The sequence below is a fragment of the Melanerpes formicivorus genome, unplaced genomic scaffold (assembly GCF_026170545.1).
Source record: "Melanerpes formicivorus ecotype bairdi unplaced genomic scaffold, bMelFor1.0.p_v2 SCAF_158, whole genome shotgun sequence".
In the NCBI taxonomy this organism is placed as follows: domain Eukaryota; kingdom Metazoa; phylum Chordata; class Aves; order Piciformes; family Picidae; genus Melanerpes; species Melanerpes formicivorus.
In genome coordinates, this window is record NW_027142510.1 from 653,869 (window position 1) to 665,490 (window position 11,622).

At 67.5% G+C, this 11,622-nt stretch overlaps 3 protein-coding genes across 4 annotated transcripts; all 3 read right to left on the reverse strand.

The window, feature by feature from the left end:
* Nucleotides 1–153: 153 nt before the first annotated feature.
* LOC137457061 (mothers against decapentaplegic homolog 6-like) lies at nucleotides 154–3,096 on the reverse strand. Its single transcript, XM_068168848.1, has 4 exons — nucleotides 2,995–3,096; nucleotides 2,202–2,603; nucleotides 1,956–2,069; nucleotides 154–1,046 (listed from the first exon to the last, which is right to left on the reverse strand). The coding sequence occupies exons 2-4, from the start codon at nucleotides 2,581–2,583 to the stop codon at nucleotides 511–513; spliced, it is 1,032 nt and encodes a 343-aa protein (XP_068024949.1). The 5' UTR covers nucleotides 2,584–2,603; nucleotides 2,995–3,096; the 3' UTR covers nucleotides 154–510.
* Nucleotides 3,097–4,360: 1,264 nt separating this feature from the next.
* FLAD1 (flavin adenine dinucleotide synthetase 1) lies at nucleotides 4,361–9,133 on the reverse strand. The gene is made up of 8 exons (XM_068168809.1): nucleotides 8,972–9,133; nucleotides 8,108–8,867; nucleotides 7,523–7,670; nucleotides 7,232–7,330; nucleotides 6,949–7,138; nucleotides 6,489–6,562; nucleotides 4,862–5,654; nucleotides 4,361–4,473 (listed from the first exon to the last, which is right to left on the reverse strand). Exons 1-7 carry the CDS (start codon nucleotides 9,116–9,118, stop codon nucleotides 5,519–5,521), a joined length of 1,554 nt encoding a protein of 517 aa, XP_068024910.1. The 5' UTR covers nucleotides 9,119–9,133; the 3' UTR covers nucleotides 4,361–4,473; nucleotides 4,862–5,518.
* Nucleotides 9,134–9,524: 391 nt separating this feature from the next.
* CKS1B (CDC28 protein kinase regulatory subunit 1B) lies at nucleotides 9,525–11,614 on the reverse strand. Of its 2 annotated transcripts, none has more exons than XM_068168812.1 (3): nucleotides 11,505–11,614; nucleotides 10,700–10,827; nucleotides 9,525–9,756 (listed from the first exon to the last, which is right to left on the reverse strand). In XM_068168812.1, exons 1-3 carry the CDS (start codon nucleotides 11,561–11,563, stop codon nucleotides 9,704–9,706), a joined length of 240 nt encoding a protein of 79 aa, XP_068024913.1. In that variant the 5' UTR covers nucleotides 11,564–11,614; the 3' UTR covers nucleotides 9,525–9,703. The 2 variants fall into 2 exon arrangements, with proteins under 2 accessions (XP_068024913.1, XP_068024912.1); XM_068168811.1 differs by having other exon boundaries at nucleotides 9,525–9,819.
* Between the last annotated feature and the right edge of the window lie 8 nt (nucleotides 11,615–11,622).

Here is an 11,622-nt window from a genome sequence, read left to right on the forward strand (position 1 = left end):
TCTGGGACTCTTCTCCATCATCTCCTGCTCCCCTTCAGCCTCCTGCACATCTGCCCAGCTCCTGCTCCCCCTCCCCCACCTGCCCCAGGCCTGGGGCTCCTGCCTCGGGCTCCTGCCTCGGGCTTGGCTTTTTCTACAAAAATAATATAAATATAAATTAAAATAAATTTAACCATTGAAATAAAAAAGAGAGAGAGAGAGAAAGAGATTAAATAGTGCCCTGCATCAGCCTCAGGCCGCGACCAGGGGCGGCCAGGCGCTGCCAGGGCTGCGTGCCAGGCATGGAAGGGCACCACCAGACTGCCCAGGGGCTGGGGCAGAGGGGTCCCAGTGAGGGTCCGCTGGGCCAGGGCGACCCTGCTGCAGTACAGCCCTGGAAGAGAGAGGCTGGGGGACAGCAGAGAGGGCCCTCATCCCCCAGCTTGTGCCCCTCTCGCAGGTGTTTTGGGAGGGGGATGAGCTCCCTGGCACACACCCCCCCCACGCACCCCCCTTCTCCCCACCAGCCCCTCAGCGTGGCCCGTTGAGCAGGACCTCCAGCCAGCAGGGGCAGGAGGTGATGAACTGCCGCGAGTAGCAGGGCCCCCAGCCCTTGGCGAAGCTGATGCGAACGCAGTGGGGGTCGCAGGGGCCCTCGCCGGGGATGCGCCAGCCCCCCACGCCCCCGGCCCGCTCGTAGTCGAACACCTTGGCCGAATAGCCGGGCAGCACCTTGAGCACGGGCAGCTGGCGGGCACCAGGGGGGCCCATGGTGGGCGAGCTGACGAAGATGGGATGCTCGCTGCGGTTGTAAGCCCAGACCCCGCCGGGCTCGCGGCTCAGCAGCAGCCCCCGGCCGATCTTGCCCCGTGCCCGGCGGACGGCGCGGCTGCGGTGGGCGGCCGGCAGCTGCCCCAGGCAGAAGCCGCTGCCCCGCGGCAGCTCGCTGAAGATGTTCACCGAGGCCTCGTGGACGGCGTAGAGGCGACCCACGCGGGTCCGGTGCTCCCAGTATGCCACTCTGCACCAGCAGCCGTCCTTAACGGTGCTCCAGGAGAGGCTGGTGTCTGGTGGGGAGGGGGTAGCAGAGATGTGATGGCCAGGCAAAGGTACCCGCTGCTGGCCGGGGCACAGCTATGCCACACCGACAGAGGGGCCATGGGGAGAGGGGATGGGGATGGTGTAGGCATAGGGGGGAGTGCCCTCCAGTGCCCAGGCACAGCCACACCAGAGGGGGGACACGGGGGGGGGGGGGAGTGATGGGGATAGAGTGGGCATAGGAGGGGGTCCAGGGCAAAGGCAGCCACTGTTGCCCGGGCACAGCCATGCCACGCAGCCAGAAGGGCCACAGGGAGAGGTGATGGGGATGGAGTGGGCACAGGTGAGGGTCCATGCCCCCAAGTTCATGCAGGGGCCAGTGGAGCAGACAGACAGACAGATGGACGCAGGGCTCCAGAGATGTCTGAGCGCAGGCTTTGGCACGGGACATGAGCTAAGGGAGCTGCTGCACGTAGAGCCAGGCCATCTCCGGTCACTGTCCCTGGGGACCACGGTGAAGGGGGGACCCCCAGGCTCAGGGAAGGTGGAGCCCTGGCGGCCTGGTGGCCAGCAGCCAGGCTGGAGCCGCGGCTGTGTGCGTCAAGGCACATTGTGTGTGTCCCCGTGGGCAGCGCTTCCTCCGGCGGGGAGCCCGGCGCCGCCAAAAATAACAGAGGCTGGAGGGGGCGGGGGGGGGGTCGGGCCCAGGCTGGTCCCCCGGCAGGAACCCCTCGTCCCGCGCTGGGGCCGTTCCTCCCACCGGGAACGGCTGCCGGCTTCGCTCCCCAGTTTTCAGGCTCTGCATCCCACGCCTCGGCCCTGACCAGCGGCGGGCTGGGGGCAAGAGCTTGCCCGGGGGTGTCAGCCCTGCCTGGTGCCCCCCCTGCCCACTGGGATAGGGGAGCTGAGCAGCCCCCAGCACGGCGGGACCCTCTTACCGTGCCAGTCCCCACCATTGCAGCTGAAGTCCAGGGGCTGGGTGCCGGGGTGCTGGGGCACATCTGGCCAGAAAGGACCGCAGGACACCTTGGAGTAGGGGGGCGGTGGGGTCTCTGTTGCGGGGAGAGAGCGGGGTGAGGGGCTTAGGATGCGCATCAGCAGAACGCTGAGCTGACCCCGGGGGCCAGAAGTCAAGAGGGGGAGCGGGTCGAGAAGAGGCTCCGGTGGAGCTCGGCGGCACTCACCGGGCACAGCCAGGCGGCTGAAGTGGTGAGGGTTACAGCAGAGAGCGGCCAGGTCCCCGCAGCCCGCTCGGCCCCCCGCGCAGTAGCAGAGGGGTTTGAGTTCGTGGGGCTGGCGCAGGTCGGGCCAGCGGTAGAGGCGGCAGAGCAGGACCTGGGGGGGCAGCGCCTGCTTGGCCCCCCGTGGCGCCCAGACGCAGCCGGACTCGCAGGCACCTCGGCTCTCCACCGCCTGCACCAGCAGCTCCAGCTCCTCGTCCTTCAGCTTCTTGAAGAGGGCGTGAGCCGCCGGTTTGAGGGCACCGGGACCCTCCTCGGGGCCGGCCGCCGCGCAGCGCTGCCGCCACAGCCGCCTCACCAGCCCGGCGCGGCGTGAGCGGAACATGGGGGGACGGCAGGGACCACCTATGGGACAGGGACGATTGTCACCCCCTCCTCGCACCGCGGGGGTCCCCCGTGGGGAGCTGGTGCATCTTCCCATGCCGCAGAGCTGGGACCCCCAGCATGGCCACCCGGCAGCTGCCTCTTCCCCATGTCCTTGCAGACAGCAGAGGACACAGCGCTGCTCCCAAGGGGGGTGGGGGTGGGGGGGTGGCCCCAAGGTCACAAGCGATCAGACCCCAAAACCAAACCCCTCACCCCCCCCATGCAGGAGGAGCCTGCCTGTGCCGAGGTGACAAGGGCAGGGGTCCGCATGCCCTTCCTCACAGCACCCACCCGCCCCCCTTGCCGCCCCTCCGCGGTGCGGGGCTGGGCAGGGGGTCCCTGGGGAAGGGGGGGTGAGGGTCTCACTCACGGCGGGTGGCAGAGCTGGGTGCGAGGAGCCGGGGCTGCTCATGGGGCTGCGCTGTCGGGGCGGCCGGCTCCGCTCTGCCCACCGAGAGCTGCTGCCAGGAGCTTTTCCTGTGCCGGGACACTCTCCCCACCCCCGGCCCTCCCCGTTTGGGGAATTCATTGATTCGCCCCGCACTGGCCAGCCCCGGGGCCGAGCCGCCGCCGGGGCTACGACGTGGTAGCAGCAGCAGCAGCAGGGCAGGCGCCAGACGCGTGGGCTCCCGTGGGCAGCGGTGCCCAGCACCATGCTACCAGGGCTGCTGGAGCCGGCCTGGCTCCATGGGCATCCGGGCACAGCTGCGAGCTTGGATGGCACCGGGAACCACACTGGTGCCTGGTCCTGAGCACAGCCAAGAGCTTGTCTGGCACCGTCCCAGTGCACGCTCCCAGGGCAGGATCTGGCCGCAGGAGCCGAGCCTGGGCGACAGGGAACCACCGGGAGCAGGGGCAAGGCACAGTCCTGGTAACCCCCATACCAGCCTGTGCCCACATGATGCCCCCAGGCAGGGGGGTTCCTGCCACCCTCATCCAGCTCTCCCGCCCCCCCCTCCCGTGACCGGAGTCCCCCACGGGGGATGGAGGGGGCTGGGTGAGGGTGGGAGCCCAAGCACAACAAAAGCAGCTAAAGTAAACGGGACCCTTATCCTGCGCCGGGCCGCGCTTCCTGCTGCCGACTTCCCGCCAAGATAAGGGCGGCCGAGCTGGCGCCAGGCGCGGCCGCCCCAGCCTGGGGCCCTCGGAGCTTCCCCTGCGCCGGGGACAAGGGGACGGGCAGCCCCCGCAGCGCCGCTGGGCACCGGCAGCCAGCTGGCACCGCCAAGCACCCAAGGCACAGTGGGCTCAAAGTGCTGGGGGGAGGGGAGGGGGAGGGAGAGGGGGCAGGGCTCCAAAAAGCCACCCCCACAGCAGGGTCGCTGTGCCCCCATGTGTCCTGCTGGCTGTGACCTTTGCTGCGGCTCCAGGCAGGTTGGGCTCTTTGGGGACGTTTTGCTTTGGCTGCTTCCCTGCTGGCTTTTGGCAGGGTCGGTGCTGGATGGGCCTGAGGGGGGCAGGAAATGGCCTGGAGTGGGGACAAATAGAGACCAAGAGGCTGAGTCACAGGCAGGAATAAACCCGGGGGAGGGACAGGCAGGAGGTGCAGGCAGGTGATGGCTTTCCCCCTCCTGCCCCTTGGCCCCAAGGAGCTTGGGGACCCTCGGCAGCAGGTCGAGCTGATGTGTGGGCTGAGGTGTCTCAGCCCTACCTGGTGTGAGGGTTGGAGGTTTTGGGGGGTGGATTGTGCTCCCCAAATCCTCCTCCCCCACCCTACACACACACAGAGCCAGTCAGGTGCTGCTCAGGTTTATTGGGGTCTCTATAATAGAGGGGAGCACAGGCTGGAGTGGGGTCCTAGTGCTGGGGGGGGTCCATCAGCTCCATCACTACAGGGTAAGAAGCAGTCCTGAGGAGGGGAGAGAGGCACAGGAGGTGAGGAGCCCTTGAGCAGCACCACAGCTGCACCCAGGCCACCCAAGGAACACCACAGCTGGGTCCCTGCTACCACCCCCCCCAGGCAACACAGCCAACTGAGCATCACAACTGAGACCACCCCTGCCCAGCAACACCATGGGCAGACCCCCATCACCCCCTAGCACCACAGCCAGGCCCTTGTTACAGCCACAAGCACCACAGCTGGGCCCCCATCACCCCCCCAGGCACCACCACCGAGCCCCTCACTTTGCAGCAACAGACCCCATTGCCCCTCAAACACCACACCCAGCCCCTTGTTACCCCCCAGGACCACCACAGTTGGACCCCTTAGAACAGGCAGTTGAAGGCAGGGCACTCACCCACGGCACGGGGGCAGACAGGAGGGGCCAGGGGTCCTTGGGTGCCGGGGAGGCACATTGCCTAGTCCAGCAGCTCTCGGATGCACCAGCTGCAGAGCAGGAGGTAGATGCACTCCCGCAGCAGCCGCAGCAGCCAGGAGCCCAGGCGCAGCCCCAGCGAGGCGTTGCTGGCCGCTGGCAGTGCCACCATCCGTGCCCTTCGCCTGGGAGCGCCCGGCGGGCGGGCAGCTGCCGTCCCGAGCAGGCACATAGCCGGTGGGGGATGCGCAGGGGCTGACGCGGGGAGGCGGCGGCGCCGGCGCCGACACGTGGGGCTCCGGCGAGCGCTGGAACCTGCTTCATTCTCTAGGCTTCAAAAAGCCTCCACAATAGCAGGCACGGGCAAGGGGGCACTGCCCAGGGCCCCTTTTGTTCCGAGGCAGAGCTGGCCTCACCCCCGCGCCGCTGCCGCTGAGCCCCGCGGGGCCCGCAGGGGTCAGCAGGGCCGAGCACGAGTGCGACGCAGACACAGGCTGAGCGCAGCAGCTTTATTCAGCTGCGGTTTATTTTCAGTGTCACCCCCGGCAGCAGCAGCAGCAGCAGCAGGAGGACCGGGGGTGCCCCCAGGGGAGCCAGCTGCTGGCTGGCTGGCACCGCAGAGCCCCCCCCGCCGGGCCTTCACCGGCGGGAGGTGCGCTCCTCCTCCTCGTTCTGCAGCTCGTAGGCAGGCCGGTAGGTGTCCCGGCCCCGCTCGTCGGTGAAGCGCAGCGCTGGGTTCTTCAGCGTGTTGCTCATGCTCCCCAGGGAGGTGTAGCTGTGGAGGGAGAGGGGGGCTGCCAGGCTGTGCCCACAGGCACTGGGCCGTGCCCACTGAATCACAGAGCTGTCAGGGTTGGAAGGGAGCTCAAGGCTCAGCCAGCTCCAACCCCCCTGCCTTGGGCAGGGACACCTCACCCCACAGCAGGTTGCTCACAGCCACCTCCAGCCTGGCTGCAAACACCTCCAGGCAGGAGGCTTCCACCACCTCCCTGGGCAGCCTGTGCCAGGCTCTCACCACCCTCATGGGGAACAACTTCTTCCTAACATCCAGTCTGAGTCTCCCCACTTCTAGTTTTGCTCCTATCACTCCCTGGCACCCTAAGAAGTCCCTCCCCAGGTTTCTTGTAGCCCCCTGCAGATCCTGGAAGGCCACAAGAAGGTCTCCTGGGAGCCTTCTCCTCTCCAGCCTGCACAACCCCAACTCTCTCAGCCTGGCCTCAAGGCAGAGCAGCTCCAGCCCTCTGCTCCTCCTCCTGGCCCTTCTCTGGACACCTTCCAGCCCCTCCAGATCCTTCCTGGCACAGAGGCTCCAGAGCTGGCCCCAGAGCTCCAGCTGTGGTCTCAGCAGAGTGGAGCAGAGGGGCAGAATCCCCTCCCTGGCCCTGCTGGCCACACTTCTGCTGCTGCAGCCCAGGCTCTGCTTGGCTCTCTGGGCTGCAAGTGCTCACTGGGGGCTCAGGTTGAGCTTCTCCTCCCCCAGCAACCCCAAGGCCTTTTCTCCAGAGCTGCTCTCAAGCCAGTGGCTGCCCAGCCTGTATCCCATAGGCATTTGGCTGTGCCCAGCAGGGAGGGCAGTGCCTAGCAGGGAGGGCAGTGCCCAGGCACTCACCCCTTGTCATAGAGAACGCAGTAGGGCACAAAGAGCTTGCGCAGAAACTCCCAGATGTCTCGGTAGCTCCAGTCCTGCTGGGCAGAATTGGGCAGGGGGTGGCTGCAGAGGCAGGTGGGCTGCCCCCTGGCCCTCAGGGATGCCAACCAGCCCCACTGAGGGCATATGGGAGAGCCAACCCTTCCCTGGGACCCCCATCCCTCCCAGCAGCTCTCCAAAAGCAGGAAAAGCCCCTGGCAGGCAGGAACAAGCCCTGCCTGGCAGCACCAGGAAGCCTGACTGCAGCCAGGGGCACCCACAGCCACACCACAGGGCTGAAGATCATGTGGGGAGAGGGAGAGCTGGGAGGGGAGTCCTCTGGGTTGGGGGTGGGTTGGTCCTGGTTCCCAGCCTCATCACTTGAAGCTGCCAGGCTCGCTCCTCCGCTGGGTGGGGGCCAGGGCAGGCGCAGGCCACGCACCAGCAAGGGGTTCACCCTCATGTACTGGGGCCAGTCGGGGTCTGTGAGGCACATGGGGGCCAGGGTGCGTGAGTAGGGGTCTGTCCTCCGTGTCCCCATCAGGACAGCCTCCAGCTGGGGCTGCTGCTCCTTCAGGCGGGCCAGGGCCTCCCGGATGGAGCCTTCCACCGTGCAGAGCTGGATCTTGTACCTGCAGTGGGGAGCAGGGGTGGCTGCTGGCCAGGCAGTGGGGGAGCACTGCTCACCCCTTGCCTGGCAGGGTGCCCCTCCCTGTGCCCCATACCTCTGGACAGTTGCCTGGATGAACTGCTCCATTTCAGGGAAGGGGGAGGTGATGCGGATGTAGAGCACCTGCAGCTTCTCCTGCCTCGCTGGGTAGCGCCTGGGGAGAGACCTGGTGGCAGCTGGGCTCTGGTGGATGGAGCCTAGAGGCAGGGCAGCCACCCAGTCCCTGTGAGCAGGGCCTCAGGGCTCTGCTTATTCCCCTGGAGCAGGGCTGGGAAGAGCCCTGGGGGCCCAGCTGGGGCCCCCTCGCTCCTCTCCCAGGAGCTGGAGCAGCCTTGTGGCCAGGTACCTCTCCACAGCAGCATGGACGAGGTGCAGCAGGGCTGTGCAGTCCTTGCCCCCATTGAAGCCCACACAGAGCTGGGCCAGGCTGTAGCGATCCAAAGCCTCCTCGATGGTTCTCAGCGCTGCTGCCACCTTCTGCCCCAGGGCCGAGCCTGCTGGGAGGGGATGGTTGGTGCCTGCCCCGGGGCCAAGCTGCCTGCAGCACCTCACCCTCCAGGCCCATCTCGTCCCCAGGCACCTTGCAGAGCCACCACCTGCACCGCAGCCTGGAGCCAAGATCTCTGTGCCAGGGTTCCTGCCTGGACCGGGCACCATGGCACAGCTGCTCTGATGCATGCTGCACTCTCAGGGCCTGGCACTGGCTGGCCCTAACCGGGGTTATGACTCCCACTCTCATCTGTGTGGGATGAAGCCCACTGCAGCTGCAGTACCAGCAAAACCTCACCACCCACCAGCCCCCCCCCCAGCACAACAAAATGGGCAAGCTCTGCTCCCGGGTCGCTCCTCCCACTGCCCCAGCCCAGCTGGGCTGCAGGAGCAGCCCGGGGGTCCCCGAGCCCTGCTGCAGCACTGCCTGCACCCCCTGTACCTGACTCAGCCAGGCTGTACACCTCCGTGGCCGCCAGGGCGATGCAGTCTGTCACCAAGGGCACCACCACGCCCGCGGGCAGCTTCTCCATCAGGAAGCGATGAGCTTCCTCCAGGTCCCCCTCCGACTCCGAGTCCAGGGTCAGCTTCACCCGGTAGTAGTTGTTGGCCCAGTCCGGGTAAGAGCCCAAGCTGACCCGGCCCTGGAAAGCGGCATCGGCTTGGTCCAAGGCGGGAGCAATGAGGATCTCGTCGGCTGCCACGTAGACGGTGCGGGAGTGGAAGCGAGTCCCCTCGTTGCGAAAGACGTGGGCAAGGCCGTCCAGGGCGCGCTCCATCAGCGCCGGGATGCCCGGGAAGATGTAGACGTTGCGGACGCTGACCAGCGGGTACTTGACGGCGCTGCCCGTGCGGCCGTCGGTGCCGTAGTTGAGGCGGGAGGACGCGGGCACGCGAGCCAGCTTCATCTCGGGGCACTGCTCCTCCCTCCTGCCGAAGAACTTCTGCACCAGGGCCACCAGCTCGGGGTGGGGGGCGACCTCCTCCCCAAAGGCTCTGGCGACCGCCTCGAAGGTCACGTCGTCGTGGGTCGGGCCGATGCCCCCCGAGGTCAGCACGTAGGTGAAGCGGGCGGCGAAGGAGGCCACCTCGCTGGCGATGGCCTCCACCTCGTCAGGCACCACCGAGATGCGGGCCACCCGCACGCCCAGCGCACGCAGCCGCCGGCACATGAAGAAGGAGTTCGTGTCCTGCGTGTGGCCCTGAGGGGACGGAGACACCCGTGACGGCGGCACCCGTGACGGCGGCGCGACCCAAGCCCACCGGGACCCAGCCCCGGCCCGCCCGTCCCCGGCCCCGGCCGCACCTTGAGGATCTCATCGCCGATGATGATGATGCCGGCGGTGGCGGCCGCGTCCCGAGCAGCTGTGTGGCCGGAAGCCGCCATGGGGCGAGAGGCGGCGGCGCGCAGAGCCCCGCCCGCCCGCAGCGCCCCCCGCAGCGCCCCCGCCATGGGCCCGGCCGCCTCCGCCCGCGCCGGCCGCAGCACCGCCCCCCGCGACCTCATTGGCTGCGCTGCACGCCCGTCACGACTCTCTGCCGGCGCTGATTGGTTGGGAGACGGCAGCAGCAGCGGGGATTGCGTCCAGCCCCCTCTGCCGCTCTGGGTCAGCCCGGCCGGCAGGCGGCGGTGTCACGGCGCCCCTCGGGGGGCACTGGAAGCTCCGCCTCTCCGGTACCGGAGCCTCCCCATCCACCCCTCCCCCCTCCAAGCACCCGCACGATGCTCCGAGAGTTCCCCACCCTCTCCCAGGCACCGGGAGGCTGCCCGCATCAGCCGGGCAGGCTGCTCCGCAGCACGGGGAGCCCCTCCTCGACCCCCTTCACCCTCTCCCCTCCCAAACACGCAGCACAGGGGCTCCCAAAAGTTCATTTATTGAAGCTCTGGAGGGTGCTCAGGTGGGGAGGGGAGGGGAGGGGAGGGGGAGGGATCCTCGGCAGCGAACTGCTGTCCAGGCGGGCAGCGGGCCGGGAATGGCGAGGAGCAGGAAGAGGAAGGTGCTGTCGCAGCTCGGGCCGGGGAGCTCCCGTGAGCCACTCACTTCTCCAGCTTCTTGGGCAGCGGCCGGCGGAAGAGCAGGATGTGGGGCTCTGGCAGGGGGGGAAGGAGAGGTCGTGGGTCAGGCCGGGCCCGGCGGCCGCCGCCTGCCCTCCCTTTAGAATAAACCTTTATTAGAATAAACCAAACCAGGTTGGAAGAGACCTTCAAGATCATCGTGTCCAACCCATCAACCAATCCAACCCACCCAAACAGCTAACCCCTGGCACCAAGCACCCCAGCAAGTCTGCTCCTGAACACCCCCAATGACAGTGACTCCACCACCTCCCCAGGCAGCCCATTCCAATGGGCAATCACTCTCTCTGTGTAGAACTTCTTCCTAACATCCAACTTGAACCTCCCCTGGCGCAGCCTGAGACTGTGTCCTCTTGTTCTGGTACTGGCTGCCTGGGAGAAGAGACCAACCTCTGCCTGTCTACAACCTCCCTTCAGGTAGTTGTAGAGAGTGATAAGGTCACCCCTGAGTCTCCTCTTCTCCAGGCTGAGCAGCCCCAGCTCCCTCAGCCTCTCCTCACAGGGCTGTGCTCCAAACTCCTCACCAACTTTGTTGCTCTTCTCTGGACTCGTTCCAGCAAGTCAACCTCCTTCCTAAACTGAGGGGCCCAGAACTGGACACAGTACTCGAGGTGTGGCCTAACCAGTGCAGTGTACAGGGGCAGAATGACCTCCCTGCTCCTGCTGGCCACACTGTTCCTGATGCAGGCCAGGATGCCATTGGCCCTCTTGGCTGCCTGGGCACACTGCTGGCTCATGTTCAGCCTACCATCAACCAGCACCCCCAGGTCCCTCTCTGCCTGGCTGCTCTCAGCCACTCTGCCCCCAGCCTGTAGCACTGCCTGGGGTTGTTGTGGCCAATGTGCAGCACCTGGCACTTGGATGTGTTCAGTCTCCTGCCCTTGGCCTCTGCCCCTCTGCCCAGCCTGCCCAGGTCCCTCTGCAGAGCCTCTCTGCCCTCCAGCAGATCCCGGGGCTCACCTGGCTCGTGGATCATGTAGTGGACCCAGCCCTGGCTCTGCTGCACGCCCAGGTTCCGCCACTCCGACTCCGACAGCAGATGGGTCTTGGGCACCAGCTTGGCGATGTCCTTGGGCAGCATCACGTGCCTGCGGGGCCCGCGCCCTCCCTCAGCCGCCGCCGGGGGACCCGCGGTCGGTGTCCCCCCCCCCGCCGGCAGCGCTCCATCCCACCCCCCCCCCGCCCCCTACCCCCCCCGCAGCGCTCCATCCCTCCCCCCCCCGGAGATTCCCCGCGCGGGAGCTGTCCCTGCGACCTCCCCCACCCACGGGGCAACCCTCCCACCCCCCCCAGCGATCCGTTAACGGCCTCCCCAGGGGAGCGTTAACCACACCACTTCCATCCCGCTCCGCCGGGGAACGGTGCCCGGGGCGCCGTATCTCCCCCCCCCCCCCCCTTACCAGCCGCCGTTACTCTTACCGAATAAACCGTTACTGGAACGCTCCTTCCCCCTCACCTCCCCCCACCCCCCCCCTTCTGCCTCACCGGGGAACCGCTTCCCTCCTCCCCCTCCCTCCCCCCCGCAAGCAGCCGGTACCGGGCCACCCCGCCCTCCACTCCTTTCCCCCCCCCCCGGGAACCGTTACCGGGACAGCCCGCTCCTACCGAGCAGTCGAGACCAAACTTTTCCCCACCCCGCGCCAACCCCTCAGGGATTTGCTCCTAGGACGATTCCCCTCCCGCCCCCACCCCCCAGAAAACGACCGCCGGGGCGCTCCCCTCCCTCTCGGGAGCCGTTAGCCGGACCCCCTCTGCCCCGCTTTACCGGTACTCGAACTCCTCGTCGTCGTACTTGTCGGAGTAGTAGATCTGCTTGTGCGCCATGCCGGCGGGCCGCCCCCTTCCCGGCAGCCCCCGCGCCCCTCGCCTCAGCGCCCCGCCGG

Excerpts from the sequence above, each read along its gene's own strand:
- LOC137457061 (XM_068168848.1), bottom strand. The coding sequence starts at position 2,583 with ATGTTCCGCTCACGCCGCGCCGGGCTGGTGAGGCGGCTGTGGCGGCAG. Across the intron at positions 2,070-2,201 it reads CAGCCGCCTGGCTGTGCCCG|AGACCCCACCGCCCCCCTAC; the intron begins GTGAGTGCCGCC and ends TCCCCGCAACAG. Across the intron at positions 1,047-1,955 it reads CAATGGTGGGGACTGGCACG|ACACCAGCCTCTCCTGGAGC; the intron begins GTAAGAGGGTCC and ends CCTCCCCACCAG.
- FLAD1 (XM_068168809.1), bottom strand. The coding sequence starts at position 9,118 with ATGGCGGGGGCGCTGCGGGGGGCGCTGCGGGCGGGCGGGGCTCTGCGC. Across the intron at positions 7,671-8,107 it reads GTACAGCCTGGCTGAGTCAG|GCTCGGCCCTGGGGCAGAAG; the intron begins GTACAGGGGGTG and ends CCCTCCCAGCAG. Across the intron at positions 7,331-7,522 it reads GTCCATGCTGCTGTGGAGAG|GCGCTACCCAGCGAGGCAGG; the intron begins GTACCTGGCCAC and ends GTCTCTCCCCAG.
- CKS1B (XM_068168811.1), bottom strand. The coding sequence starts at position 11,563 with ATGGCGCACAAGCAGATCTACTACTCCGACAAGTACGACGACGAGGAG. Across the intron at positions 10,828-11,504 it reads GACGAGGAGTTCGAGTACCG|GCACGTGATGCTGCCCAAGG; the intron begins GTAAAGCGGGGC and ends CGGGCCCCGCAG. Across the intron at positions 9,820-10,699 it reads CTACATGATCCACGAGCCAG|GGAGGGCAGGCGGCGGCCGC; the intron begins GTGAGCCCCGGG and ends TTTATTCTAAAG.